General features: G+C 58.9%; 1 protein-coding gene across 1 annotated transcript; it reads right to left on the bottom strand.

Annotated features, from left to right (window-relative positions):
• Positions 1–60: 60 nt before the first annotated feature.
• Positions 61–12,896, bottom strand: TSPO (translocator protein). Its single transcript, XM_061418783.1, has 4 exons — positions 12,796–12,896; positions 3,953–4,163; positions 1,279–1,417; positions 61–496 (listed from the first exon to the last, which is right to left on the bottom strand). Exons 2-4 carry the CDS (start codon positions 4,132–4,134, stop codon positions 308–310), a joined length of 510 nt encoding a protein of 169 aa, XP_061274767.1. The 5' UTR covers positions 4,135–4,163; positions 12,796–12,896; the 3' UTR covers positions 61–307.
• Between the last annotated feature and the right edge of the window lie 1,022 nt (positions 12,897–13,918).

Raw genomic sequence — 13,918 nt, 5'->3', positions numbered from 1 at the left:
AGGACGAGCCCCTTGCCCTCCCCATGGCCGGGGGTCCCACCCAAGCAAACAGGCCATGGCCAAGAAGTTGAAACACTTTATTTGGCTTATAAAATTCCATGTTCCGAAAGTGAGCTTCGAGCAGGGCTGAAGGCGCAGGATGCTGTTTCTGGGGTGGGGGCTCAGCTCAGAGGAGCACCTCTGGAACTGCTGGTCACCCCCTGGGCTGAGAGCAGACAGGCGGCCTGGTGGCTGCGGAAGCCTGGGGGTCCCACCACCAGCAGTGCCTGACCCGCAGCGGCTGCAGTCCTCGGAGGGCGAGGCGTCCTCATTCCGAGAGCCGCCGGCCACTCCTCCGGACCTGGTTGTCCTGCCACATGCGGTAGTTGAGCGTGGCCGCAAAGGCCAGCCAGGCCAGGTACGGGTACAGCAGGCAGGCAGCCGGCGGGCTCACCTGGTGCCAGGCCATGGCCGTGGCTGCTGCCATGCCGCCAGTCAGCAGGAGATCCACCAAGGCCTGCAGAGATGAGGACGGGGAGGCCTGAGGCACCACGACCCACGGGGTGGTGTGCCCCAGCTGCCCAATTACCACAGCAGCAGAGGGCACTCTCCAGCCGCCTCTCAGTGACCTGGCCAAGCCCTGCTCCCGTTCTCTGCCTCAGTTTCTTCATCTGTAAGATGGGAACCATCACCCTTGCCTGACTCTGCCACATGGAGGGGTGCACAGCATCAGCTATAAGGTGGGTTTTCCTGCACCCAAGGCCCCTGAATCCATGGAGCTTCAGAGCCCCACAAGGCTTCCTTCGTGGAGGAAAAGCAGCTGAGGGGCACTGGTCTGCTAAGAGCTGTGTTCTTTTTGGCCACACCCTGTGGTATGTGGGATCTTAGTTCGCATGTGGGATCTTAGTTCACCAACCAGGGATCGAACTCAAACCCCCTGCATTAGAAATGTGACATCCTAACCACTGCACTGCCAGGGAAGTCCTAAAATATTTATATTTATTTGGCTGCATTTGGCTTAGTTGCAGCAGGCGGGATTAGGTTCCCTGACCGGGGATCGAACCCGGGGCCCCCTGCATTGGGAGCGCGGAATCTTGCCACTGCACCACCAGGGAAGTACCCGCACCGCCCCCCCCCCCCGCCCCCGCTAAGAGCTTCTGAATGGACCAGGAGCCATGTGCCTCCCCTGCTCCCCACCTTTAGATCCTGGCCCTGGGGGGCTGGGATGTGGTACCTCATGTCCCCCCCAGGGAGAGGCCATCTCCAGGGACCAGGGAGACAAGCCAAGGCCACACTTACCCAGCCCATTTGTCGAGTGCCGAAGAAGAGGGGAGGCCATGCCCAGTTCAGAGCCAGCTGCCCAGCGTAGAGGCCCAGGGGAACCACCGCCTCCTTCGAGAAGCCCCCCAGCTCTTTCCAGATCATGTAGGAACCATACCTGAAACAGAGGCTACCGATCAGGGCACCAACAGGGAAGAGGCCAGGGGCCTCCCTGCAAGGCAGGAAGCCACACTCACCTCTGAGACCACAGAGTGATGACTCAGGCATGCCCTGCCTCTGACTGCTATGTGACCTCAAGGAACTTCCTTAACCTCTCTGGGCCTTTGTCTCATGGGGTCGCTGCGGAGATTCTAGTTAATATGTTGGCTGTGCTAAGGGCAGTACTCAGCTGCCCTTAGGACAGGTACTCAATAAATAATTGAGTAGGACACTCAATAAATAATTGACATCATCAGTGTTGTCAAGAGTGAAGCATGTACAGAAGGCATGCAAATGAATGTGCCTTAGGGGATTTGGGACTGGGCCTTAGGAGATAAGGATGAGTTTGCCAGGGTTAGGCCACAAAAATATGTAAAGGTTTAGGGCCATATACAGGCTTCCCTGGTGGCTCAGACAGTAAAGAATCTGCCTGCAAAGCAGGGCACCCGGGTTCAACCCCTGGGCTTGGAAGATCCCGTGGAGAAGGGAAAGAAAGAAAGTGAAAGCTTAGTCGTGTCCGACTCTTTGCGACTCCATGGACTGTAACCTACCAGGCTCCTCTGTCCATGGGATTTTCCGGGCAAGAATACTGGAGTGGGTTGCCATTTCCTTCTCCAGGAGATCTTCCCCATCCAGGGATCGAACCCAGGTCTCCCGCATTCTAGACAGACGCTTTACTGTCTGAGCCACCAGGGAAGGCTGTCCATTCCAGTATTCTTGCCTGGAGAACTCCCATGGACAGAGGATCCTGGTGGGCTACAGTCCATGGGGTCGCAAAGAGTCAGACACGACTGAGTGACTAACACTTCCAGGGGCATATGTGAGACCCTGAGTCAGCCTGTGTTACTGTCAACTGTCCCTCAAGGTCTGAGGGGGGTACTGGGGAGGTAAAGCAGAAGAGAACCCGGTCCTGGGGCTCCTAGGACCACAAGGGCAGTGATACCACCACTGACGACAATAGCTACTGCCCTCCCTCACAGCTCAGCTGGTAAAGAATGCGCCTGCGGTGCAGAGGACCCTGGTTTGATTCCTGGGTCGGGAAGATCCCGCTGGAGAAGGGATAGGCTACCCACTCCAGGACTCTTGGGCTTCCCTTGTGGCTCAGCTGGTAAAGAATCAGCCCGCAATGCGGGAGGCCTAGGTTCGATTCCTGGGTTGGGAAGATTACCCTGGAGAAGGGAAAGGCTAACCGCTCCAGTATTCTGGCCTGGAGAATTCCATGGACCGCATAGTCCATGGGGTTGCAAAGAGTTGGACACGACTGAGTGACTTTCACTTCATTTCTCCCACATTTACACATGCAGGCACCTTTCTGCAAGCATTAGCTCACTCATCCTCATGATTACGTCATGAGGTGGGCAGGACTGTCACCCCATCTTACAGGTGTGGAAACTGAGGCACGGGGGCGAAGTGCTCAGAGCTCTTGGCAGGCTGTCGGGAGGTGAGTCTGCATTTGAATCCAGCTAGTCGGAGGCCAGAGGTTGAGCTCTCTACTCTGAGAGGTTTGCTGGTTCCGCAAATAGGTGATGCCAGACTGACGCTCTATCGGAATCTCGATGGGGAGGGGAGGCCTGGAGGCTGGAGCAAGTGGAGGCAGCGACAGTGGTGCCTCTGGACTAGGACGGTGAGGAGAAGGCGGGACACAGGAAGAAGAACCGCAGGCCGACGGGGCAGGGCCAGGGCCTGGAAGAGGGTGCGGCCCGGCTGACACTCAGGACTGTCTTACTCCCATCAGGAGCCTGGGGCATCGGCCCAACGGCAGGGCCAGGGGGTGGAAGAGGGTGCGGCCCGGCTGACACTCAGGACTGTCTTACTCCCATCAGGAGCCTGGGGCATCGGCCCGGTCTCCACTCTCTGCCCCCTACAGTCCCACTGGGCTGGCACAGAACCTGCGTGTTGGGAACATTGCAGAGGACGGTGGGAAGCGGACCAGTCTCCTGGGTGCAAATCCCACTGCAGCCAGCAGGGTGCGCACTCCCTCACCCAGTCCTGCGTTTCCTTGGGCACCTCCCAGGTCTGTCCAGGAAGGCCTGTAGGGCCCTGTGTCCTCGGGAGGTCTCTTGTCAAACGAGGGGTCATGAACCTTAACAAAGGCAAAGCCTGACCCCAGGCGGACGCCCAACAAATGGCTGCTATGACCGCTGTTGCTGTCACTGTATTGGTCTTGGAAGCATTCGCCTGCCCACGTCTGAACTGTACACGCAGGGCCGGCCTCTCCCTGCAGTTGTAAAAACAGCCAGAGTGCCAGTATGAGGTTGCCACCCCTTCCAGGAGGCCTCAGAGGAAAGCGTTCGGTTGTGCAACCAACAGGCCTCACCGCTTTCTCCACCTTCACTTGCCAAACGGGGCCGGGAAACGGTACCCACTTCCCCACAGGCACCTGGAGAGTTCACCTCTGGAGGAGACGCTCAGGCCGCGGGCCTGGGCCTCCCCTGCCCCACCTACCCAGCAGGTGGACAGGCCCAGTGCCACGCCAGCGCCCACTCCCACCTACCCCATGGCCGAGTAGAGTGTGCCCCAGATGGGAGCCAGAATCCAGCGGGGCGGGTGCCACGGGGGCTTCTGCAGGCTGGCGTACCAGCGGAAACCCTCTCCGCGGGTGTACTGGGCACCCAGGAAGCCCCCCAGACTGGGCAACAGCGTGAAGCCCACGGCAGGCACCCAGGGTGGGGCCATTGCGGCTGCAGCTGCGGTTCCGGAAAGTTCTGAAAGAGAAGACAGGGCGGGGTGAGAGATGGGCAGGCTCCAGAGTGGGGGGTGGGGCCTCCCCGGCGTTTCCTAAGGACCTCCTGTGAGCAGACCTGCAGTGGGTCTGTTACCGGCCCCTCATCCCACATGGATTGAACAAGCAATTGATGGAACAGGCAGGAGGTGCAGAAAAGATGTGTGAGGCTGGGGGGTGGGGGGTGCTGAGTTCACCCTACAGCCAGCGGCGCCCCAGCCCAAGAGCTCCAGGGAACACACTTCCACCCAAACTCCTGCCCCCACCCACAAGACTGCTCTGATGGGCAGCAGCCCCCTGGGTGCCCCTGCCCCCGTCGGCTCCACGTCGGTCCCTGCTCCAGCTGCCAAACTCTTCTGCTCGCTTACCCTCACCCTTGACCTCGTGTCTCCTGGTAAATGACCCCTCCTCTCTGCCACCTAATTCAAGGCCATTTTGGGTAGCCTCCATCAAGAAGGTCACCCAGCCCTTCCTCCCCAGGTCAAGTGCTGGTCTGGGCTCTCCGAGGCTGCGTCAGTCTACCCCTGCGCCCAGAGCTCCAGGACTTTCCATTCAGTCACTGTCATTCATGTGACAACTGGTATCAGACAGCTTGGCTCGAGCACCCACTCCCCTACCAACATACTGTGTAAAGTCAAAGTCATTCAGTCGTGTCCGACTTCTCTTTGCGACCCCACGGACTATACAGTCCATGAAATTCTCCAGGCCAGAATACTGGAGTGGGTAGCCTTTCCCTTCTCCAGGGGATCTTTCCCACCCAGTGACCTCCGGCAAATGACGGGACATCAACATCCTGACCTGGGTCCAGCCCAGTGGGGGTATCTCTGTGGAGGTGTTGCAGCGTCAGCCCACAGGTCTGCCCTGAAATTGCCTCCCCTTCCCTGTGTTTGGAGAGGGAAAGCAGCCTGCCTGGGGTCACACAGCACTCTGGGGCTCTGCCCAGCTCGAAAACCTTACAGTTGTGGGTGAGAAGGGACAGAGTTTAAGGCTGGTGAAGGCCCCTCAGCAGCCCTGAGAGGCCAGCAGGGCTCAGGCAGGAGTGCCGATACCACCACCCCAGGGCTGGAGTCCCCCGGGCAGGGGCCGAGGGGACTCAGTCTTCGGACTTGGCCTGTCGGCCACACCCTGTTGCCCAGCAGCTCCCAGGTCTGCACTGAGGACCTACCCGCGCCCAGAGAGCTGAGCTCACTGGGGCCGAGAGTCCAGCCGGCTGGATGCTGGGGGCCAGTGCTGCCTGGACCTGCCATGGGACCCCCAAACCTGTCAGCACCCCTGACTGGGCCTCAGTTTCCTCATCACAAAATGAAGGGACCGAGCTCCCGCTCACACACCCTGATTCCAGTTGGAGGGCCCGGGCCGTGTGTAGGAGATAAGAGGCCCCAGAGCAGGACTCAGTTCAGCACACTTGCTGGGTGGGGGCTGGGCACCACGGTGGGTGGAAGAGAATGGGCCCAGACCTCAGAGTGGGCACCCCAACATGGGGTCAGAGAGAAGAGGGTGCAGGAAGGACAGGCAGCACTTTGTCCCAGGACACGGGAGGGAAGAGGGGCCGGAAGGCACCTGGCATGCGGGCCAGCAGATGCAGAGATGAGGCTGTGCCCACCTGCAGGCAGCGGGGAGCCCTTGGGGCGCCGGGTGAAGGAGGAAGGCTGATGGGGGCAGCAGGGCAGCTGCTGGCCTGGAGATGCAGAAGCGCCCGAGACGCAGAAGCAAGCTCATTGCCCAGGACTGGGGACTGCAAGGGACGGGCCAACCCCCAAGTCCAGCTGGGCGGACTCTTTAATAACGTGACAACTGTCCTTAACATTCAGTGCAGAAAACAGAATATAAAATAGACGACAGAATCATCCCGATTTTAGCAAAAAATAGATAACGTGGATACGCATTTTAAAGACAGACCTCCCTGGCAGTCCAGTGCTTAAGACTCTGCCTTCCGATGCAAGGGGTGCAAGTTCAGCTTGCTGCAGGCTGTGGCCAACAAAACTTTTTTTTAATGTAACAAGCACGTGAAGACGTTAGCAGCCGTCATCCGCCTAAAGCGAACACCTCCTGGGAACCACTGTGAGCCCGGCCTGAGCACCGTCCTTTCTGACCCTGCGAGGGGCTCACACCATCTTACCCCACCTGTGCTCGGACTCAAGGTGCCGAGGGCGGGGGCAGGGCCCCTCCACAAGCAGGTAGCTCGGGAGGCTACGGCCCACACTTGCCAGCAGGACTTAAGATGCTCTGTTATCATGTTGCAAACTGTCTATAACGAGCACACTTTTAAATAGTCGGCCACATGCCACAACTAAAGATCCCACGTGCTGCGACTAAGACCCGGCGCAGCTAAATAAATAAAGAAATATTAGAAAAAAAATAAAAGGAACCGTCAGAGGGTGTTAGGCATCTGGCAGACTCCGGCCCTGCCATCCAGTGAGTGAGTGCTCCGTCCCCGGGCCTCAGTTTTCTCACCTGTGGAATGGGGCCAGTGAGCCCACCACCCGCCCCCCGCACCGCGATCGCTGCACAGGTGAACCGTGAGGATAAACTGCCCAGGGCTGGCTCCCGACAGGTAAACCAGCCTGTGTTCCTCCCTCACCCCTTCCCACCCAGCCCTCTGGTTTCCAGGGGGCACGGAACTGTTCCTGGGGTAGGGGGTGAGGATCTGATCTCACTACAACACAAGGCCCGCCTCTGCCAGGTCTAGGAGAGCACTGGCCCGGTGCCGGTACCAGGGGGACGCGGAGCCCGGGGACCCGGCCACCCCGTGTCGCTTCAGGGGAGCCCGGGCCACCTTAGCCGCTTTCTCGTCTACAGCACCGGGCACAGCCCTGCTCGGCCTGTGTAATAGATGTGTTGAAACCACAGTCCAGTGGCAGCCTTTGGGCAACCATGATGAGCTGCGTTCAGGGCCTGAGGGCTCCCCTAGACCGTGACGTGGGCTAGGCAGGTGGGAGGGCTTCATCCCGCACTGACTCTCACACGCAGACAGGGACACCGAGGCCCAGAGGTCCAAGGGCAGGCCGGGGGTCAGACCCTGAGCCGGGCCAGAGCTCAGGCCTCCTCAGGATGATCGTATGAGCCTTCACCCAGGACAGTCCCAATTTATGCCCACTTTGTCCCAAATGAATGCCCCCCCAGGAGTGTCCCTTTTACAGATGACCAAGGTTAATGCCACCAGTATAAGACACATGTCCCGGCTCAGGGAGGTGGACACACTCAACGTGGTATTCTTGCCACAAATGCAAACTCTGGTCCAGTCCTGAGAAACTGTCACAGTCCTGGCTGGAGGAACATTTGACCACATACCTGCCCTGCCCTCTAGCACTCTTGAAAAGGGCCAGGTCACGGAAGGCAAGGAAAGAAGACAGAAGGATGCATCACTGACTAAAGACAAGTAATAGCTAAACAGAAGGTGGATCCCGGCAGACGGTGTCCTGGGCCAACGGATGGTGTTAGCAGGGTTAGCAACAGGGTGTGAATTTCCTGGTCCCGGAGGGGAAGCTGGGTGAAGGGTGTGTGGCAACTTTGTACTACCTCTGTGACTTTGCCCTAAGTCTAAAATTAGTCCAAAATAAACATTTTTAAAAAGAGTATCCTGCTTTGGACACAAATTTGCATCCCCTCCTACTTGTTTCTCCCTGCATTCATCACAGCATCAGTCCCTAACCTCCACCCCTGGCCCCAGATGCCCCACCTGCCACCAAGGCCCCTCAGAGGCTCCTGACCATTTGGTTTTTATTTCCTGTTGCTTGTGATTCACTGAAATGAAAGGCATACACATGAAGAAACCATTTTAAAGTGCACAGTTCAGGGGCAATTTCATACATTTCCAATGTTGTGCAACCGTCTATATTAAGCTCCAAAACATCTCCATCACCCCCCAAAGGCCCCAGCACCCATGAGCAGTCCCTCCCTGATCCTCCTGCCCCCAGCCCCTGGCAACCAGCAGGCTGCTTCCTGCGTCTACAGATTTGCCTTTTCCGACATCGCAATTAGGTGGAACCACGCACTTTGTGGACCGTGGGGTCTGGCTTCTCCCACCAAGCGTGTGTTTGAGGTTTATGAACATCGTGGCCTGTATCCATACTTCTCCCCAAGGTGTCGTGGGCAGGTGTCACCCGGTCACAGCTCCCAGCCGGTGCCTAGGCTCCCAGCCGGTGCCCAGCGTGCCAGCTGACGGGGCTGGAGAGCCCATCACCCTGGCCCCTTGCTGGGCAGAACAAGCAAAGGCCCGGGAAGGGGTGCTGGCTCTCCCAAGGCCGCGGTGATGGAGCACAGCTTGAACCCCACACTTCTGCCCACCCGTCCAGGCTGCTGTGTTCATCTATGCACCACTGGACCAAGGGGATTAATGGGTCTGCCCAGCCCTGGGGTCGAAAATAGGTAGCTCAGATGCCCATGTGGAGACAGTCCAGACAGGGAGCTTCCTGAGGCCTCATGGGGATGGCCAGGCTCTTGAATCACCCGATTAGGGGACCCACCAGGCTGAGTCATGCTGGGCTGGGCAGGGCTGGGCGGGGCAGCTGGCCCAGGCAGGCCTGAGAGGGACCCACTCTGGGATGGGCTTGTTGTTCAGTTGCTCAGTCGTGTCCGACTCTCTGCGACCCCATGGTCTGCAGCACGCCAGGCCTCGCTGTCCTTCACCAACACCTGGAGTTTGCTCAAACTCATGTCCATTGAGTCAGTGATGCCATTCAGCCATCTCGTCCTCTGTCGCCCCCTTCTCCTCCTGCCCTGAATCTTTCCCAGCCTCAGGGTCTTTTCCAGTGAGTTAGCTCTTCGCATCAGGTGGCCCAAGTATTAGGATTAGAGACCACCAGTGGTCAGGAAGGGGCTCAGGCAGAGGGGCAAAGCCACCCACCTGTCCTTTATTTGCTTCCATCAGACGGTGACTCAGAGCCCAAACTTTGGCTCCGTCTCCAACTTTCTTGGTGAACTCAGGCCAAAGCTCCACTTTGGGCCTCAGTTTCCCCTGACATCAGGTGGGTACCACCTGCCCTGCCTGCTTCATGGGGTCATGAGGAGACTCAAGCGAGGGCCAGACAAGCGAGGGGATGGGAGGGTCAGAGTTGGCCACGCATCCCTCCAGGAGAAGACCCAGTCTCATGGCGCAGACCCAAGGCTGAGAAAATGTCAGCCGGTCAGTCACCCAACACTCGGGGTGAAAATGCTTCTGAAAGGCCTCATCCTTGAGGCCTGAGGCCACTGAAACCTCGACCAAGAAGGGCAAAGCAGAGCACCCAAGCCCTGGGGTCAGGAGAAGGCACTTGGCCTCCGGGAGTGAGCAGGGTGGGGAGGAGCTTGGCAGAGGCCCAGGCTGGGCTCACACTGGGTCAGCATCACTCCACCCAGCTTCACAGCAGCCACCAGTGAGGGGCCAGCCACCTCTCAACTGAGTCCCACACCGTCTCGGCCTCCAAGGCGCACACCATTCTCCAGGTGAGGAAACCAAAGCACAAGGCGTCACTGAAGCTTCCAGATCTGGGTGACCCTGAAGCCCACAGCACCCCTCCAGGCCCTGATCAGGGAGCCTGCTGGCCTTAGCTCTGGGTCATATGGCCAGTCACAACGAGGGCTGGGTCACCTCCCCTCCGCCAGCCTCCTCCAGCCTGACAAGGCCTGCCCCAGAAGCCTGCCAGGTCCAGGGCTGTGGGGTGAGCCCTCAAGCTCCTCCCACCCCACCTCAGCCACTCCACCCTCTGCCTGCACTCCAGAAGATTCTCTCAGGGCCAACAGCCTCACTGCCTCCAGCCTCAGGGCCAGTGTCCCATCCCCGAGAGGCATCAGGTGCTGACTGGGCTCGCGGGCAGCAGTTTCAGGATGAGTCCTCCCGGGCCCCCTGGGGCAAGACCCGGGGTCTCTGGTCCCAGTGATGCTTCACTCCTGGGCTCTGTGTCCCTGTCTGCGAAGTGGGGGTCGAGCCAATGGGCCTCTGGAGGAGCCCTCTGCCCTCTGAGGCCAGAGACAGAGGGGGACAGAAAGCGCTGCCCAGAAACGGGCAGAGTTCTGCCGTTTCTGGGCTCCTCACCCCCGGGCTGTACCCTCCCGAGCTTATCTTTCCTGCAAGCCACCGCTGGTGGAACTGATGGTCCCAGGGACTTGTTTTAAGACTCTCCTCCTCTTTTTTTTTTTAATGACTCACAACTAATCCTCCTCATGATAAGCTCTGTTCATCTTTTTCATTATGAAAATATCCAGTGTAACAGACCACACAGTTCTAGAAGATTCTGCCTCCGGCTGGAAACCCGGCCGATGTGGGGTGGGGGCGGCGGGGGCTGGGGGTGACAAGAGGGAATCTGCTTTAGGGAGAATGACTGATTTTTTAAGACAGAGTGCAGACACACACATTGCCGGCACTTATTTTGCAGGCACAATAAAAATAAGTCACAGGAAATGCACATGAGAGACAGATTCAAAAATGAAATCGGGAAAAGTCAAAAGTGTAGGCAGCAGAAAGTAGGCTCTCCCCCGGCAGCGCCCCCCACCCTCCCCTCCCCAGCGACCCACCATCAGTGGTTTCTGGTTTCTGCCAGATCCAGCCGGATACCACTCGGTCATGGGCGGAGGAGGGGCAGGCATGTGTGTGTACACGCACACACACACAGACACTCTGCAGGCAGAGAAAGTGGCCTCTGGGCTTACACCATGGAGGCGGCAGGCCTCTGCCATCGGACCACGAAAGCATCTGAATCCCGGCCGCCCTGCTCTGAGCCCCTGGGCCGGGTCCTGGGTGAGCGAGTCAGGCCCTCCTCTGTTCAAAGCCCCCCTTGGGCACCTAGGATTCCCACTGAGCCCCCCTCTGGGGGTGCTGAGCACCTGTCTCCCTGCTCTCCGAAGAGACTGGCAGCCTCCCCTCCCTTCCTCCCCAGCACCTTTCCCAACCCAGAGCTACCAGGCAGGAGCGACCCTGCCTCCTGCTGCCCTGTGTGGGGTCCCCACACTTCACAGAGACACGGGGGCCCGTGGCCCTGTGCCAGGCACCTTGGGCCATGCTCCTCGTCCGCAGCCTCCTCCTGGACATGACCCGTTTGGAACAGCCTCAACCCCATATCCTCAGGGAAGGCTAGAGTCCTGGTCCTCCTGCCGTTCACTCCATTGCACGTGGCCAGTACCAGGGACCATCATATTTCATTAGGCCAGCAGAGAGACTCCCAACCCAGGCCAGGCCACGGGGCCTTTGCCAGGCTGCTCCGGCGCTCAGCACTGTGTCCATAGCTGGAACCCCCACTGTAAGCAGACAGGGCAGAACAATCCCCAAGGAAGAACCAGGCATGGCTCTCTTGACACAAGAGAAACCATTTTAGGACTGACCTGTTTCATGATGTAAGCCTGGCCAGGGTTCTTTGCCCTTGAACAGATCCCCAATAATAATCTTAAGGGAATGAATGAACGAACAGGCAAGAGAAGTAACAACCACAAAGATAATAAGTCAGTTGTGAAGACTCCCAGTTGTTTCCGTGGTGAAAGTTGGCCTGAAACATGTTTTTTTTTTTTTTAGCTGTTTCGCAGAATTTCATCCCCACCCTCTCAATCCCCACTCCCAGCCAACAGATAGATTGGAACCTAAGGAACAAGAAGTTGACCTTTGCTAATCCCTTGTGATTTCAATCAACAGAAGCTTGGACGTTGCTGAGCTTTGTCCCAATTGTATGAATTCTATGAATTCTCCTCCACTCAAGCCCCTTTATGAATATGCACGGATGCTTAGCAGCCTGCAGTACAGGAGACCTGGGTTTGATCCCTGGGTCAGGAAGATCTCCTGGAGAAGGGAATGGCTACTCATTCCAGTATTCTTGCCTGGAGGATTCCAGGGACAGAGGAGCCTGGCGGGCTACAGTCCATGGGGTGGCAAAGAGTCGGACGTGACTTGAGTGACTAACACACACGGTTTTGCTGTGGGAGGAGATGCTGCTTCGGGAAAGCTGCAAGACGCTCTCCTCAGTTGTTGCAAGTAAGAAATCCTTCCTTCTCCCCATCTTTGGCTTGGTTGTGCCTTTTGGCTGGCCACCCACCAAGAGGCAAACCCAGTCATCAGGGAACACCATGACCCCTGCCACCAGGGCTCCCAGCTCCCACCTCTTTTTCAGGAGAGGCAGCTCACAGCTGGGGGGTCCTGCCCACACCAGGGGCGCAGGCTACAGTCCACGGGGATCTAGGGACCCGGTTCTAAGGCTCTGCGGGGCCTTCTCTGGCTTTGAGCAAATGACTTCCCCTTTTCAGCCTGGGTTTCCTCCTGTAGAAGTGGGGTGTCTCAAGTGGATCAGAAGCACGAGGTCTCCCTGGCATTTTGTGATCTCAAGTACCTGGCTCTGCCACTCCCACCCTCTGCCGGACTCGGAGGCTCAGCTAGGGAATGGGTGGGAAGCAGGGGTGCCTGGCCCCCGGTGGGGTGCAGCAGGGCGGGGCTGCCCAAGGTCCGCCTCCCGCGCCCCCCATCTCGCCAGGATCCGGAAGCGCAGGAACGCGAGCGCCGAGGCCAGGACTGGGGTCCCTGCCGCCCCGGCCGCCCCTCCGGCCGATCCGGGTCAGAGTGCTGCCCCGTGGCCTCCCACCGCTGCGGGCGATGTCGGGGGTCGCTCCCCGCGGGGGCCCCCTTCCCGCCACCCCCTCGTCGCCCCGTCCCCACTCACCAGCGACGACGAGGACTCGGCTCCAGGAAGGGCACTGCGCGGCGGGAGGTGGCAGCCCTTCCCGGGGCCCGCCCTGCCCCGCCCTCCCGGCCCCGCCCGGCTTGGCTGGAAGCCCGGGCCGCGCCGCCCACAGCCCAGCGGGTCCCGGCGCTCCCGCCTCCGGCCGCCGCCTCCCCCGGGCGCGGGCACGAGCGGGTCTCCCGGCCGCTGCTCCTTCCCCCGATGGCCACCGCGCCGCGCCGCGCCGCGCCGACTCAGCCGGCGCTGCAGGCAGGTCCCTTCTCCTCTTGAGCCTCATTTTTCCCGTCTGTAAAATGGGGCGATAGAGGCAAGAGGGGAACTGCAGTCGCCTGATGGCAGAACCTTAAACAGCCCCCTACACAGCCGCCCTGGGCCCCCATCTCCGGAGGAGCACCCAGTTCCTTTAGCTATCACCCCAGGACAGGAGCCGGAGCTGCACTCTTGAGTCTGGGCTTAGCTGCCTTGTGGCTGGCTTGCTCAGCCTCCATCCCCTCATCTGTAAAATGGGCCCAGCATGGCGGGACTGAGGAGGATGCCAGGTGGTAATACAGGAGACCACAGACGCTGGACATTCAGTGAGCATCACAGCCCAGAGGTGGCCTCCAGTTTGCCAGGGTCACTCTGATGAGACAGCATGTTCAGGTCCGGACCTTGAGCACCTCACCTCTTCATCTGCTGGTGCTGCTTAATGACTGCAGCCCCAGGCCTGTCCTGGCCCCCTTGGCGAACTTGGCCTGGCAGGGCCCCCTAGACGGCCGAACCACAATTGCCCACACTGGACACTAGAGGCAGGGAAGCGGGGGACAAGGTCAATTATGCCTGCTTCCCCAGGGCTGGGGTCTGACTTTCCTAGGCCCTGGCATTTCTGCCTTCAAGGGCAGCCTTTGACTGTGTTGATCTAAAGATAAGGATGAAAAAAGGATAACGTTCTCTTCATCTTTTTCTTCTGATTTTAAAAGAAATTACATTTTTCTGGATCCTTCAAAGTACCGGGGCCCAGGCATTGCGGCTGTTGTTTCTAATGAAGTGGATCTGGCCACGCCTCCCAGTGAGCTGCCAGCCCTGGCCCTCTTCCTGTAAGGAGGTGCCTGGTGGCTTGCCC

This window comes from Bos javanicus, chromosome 5, assembly GCF_032452875.1.
Source record: "Bos javanicus breed banteng chromosome 5, ARS-OSU_banteng_1.0, whole genome shotgun sequence".
Lineage (NCBI taxonomy): Eukaryota > Metazoa > Chordata > Mammalia > Artiodactyla > Bovidae > Bos > Bos javanicus.
This window is presented reverse-complemented; position numbering and strand designations above follow the sequence as displayed.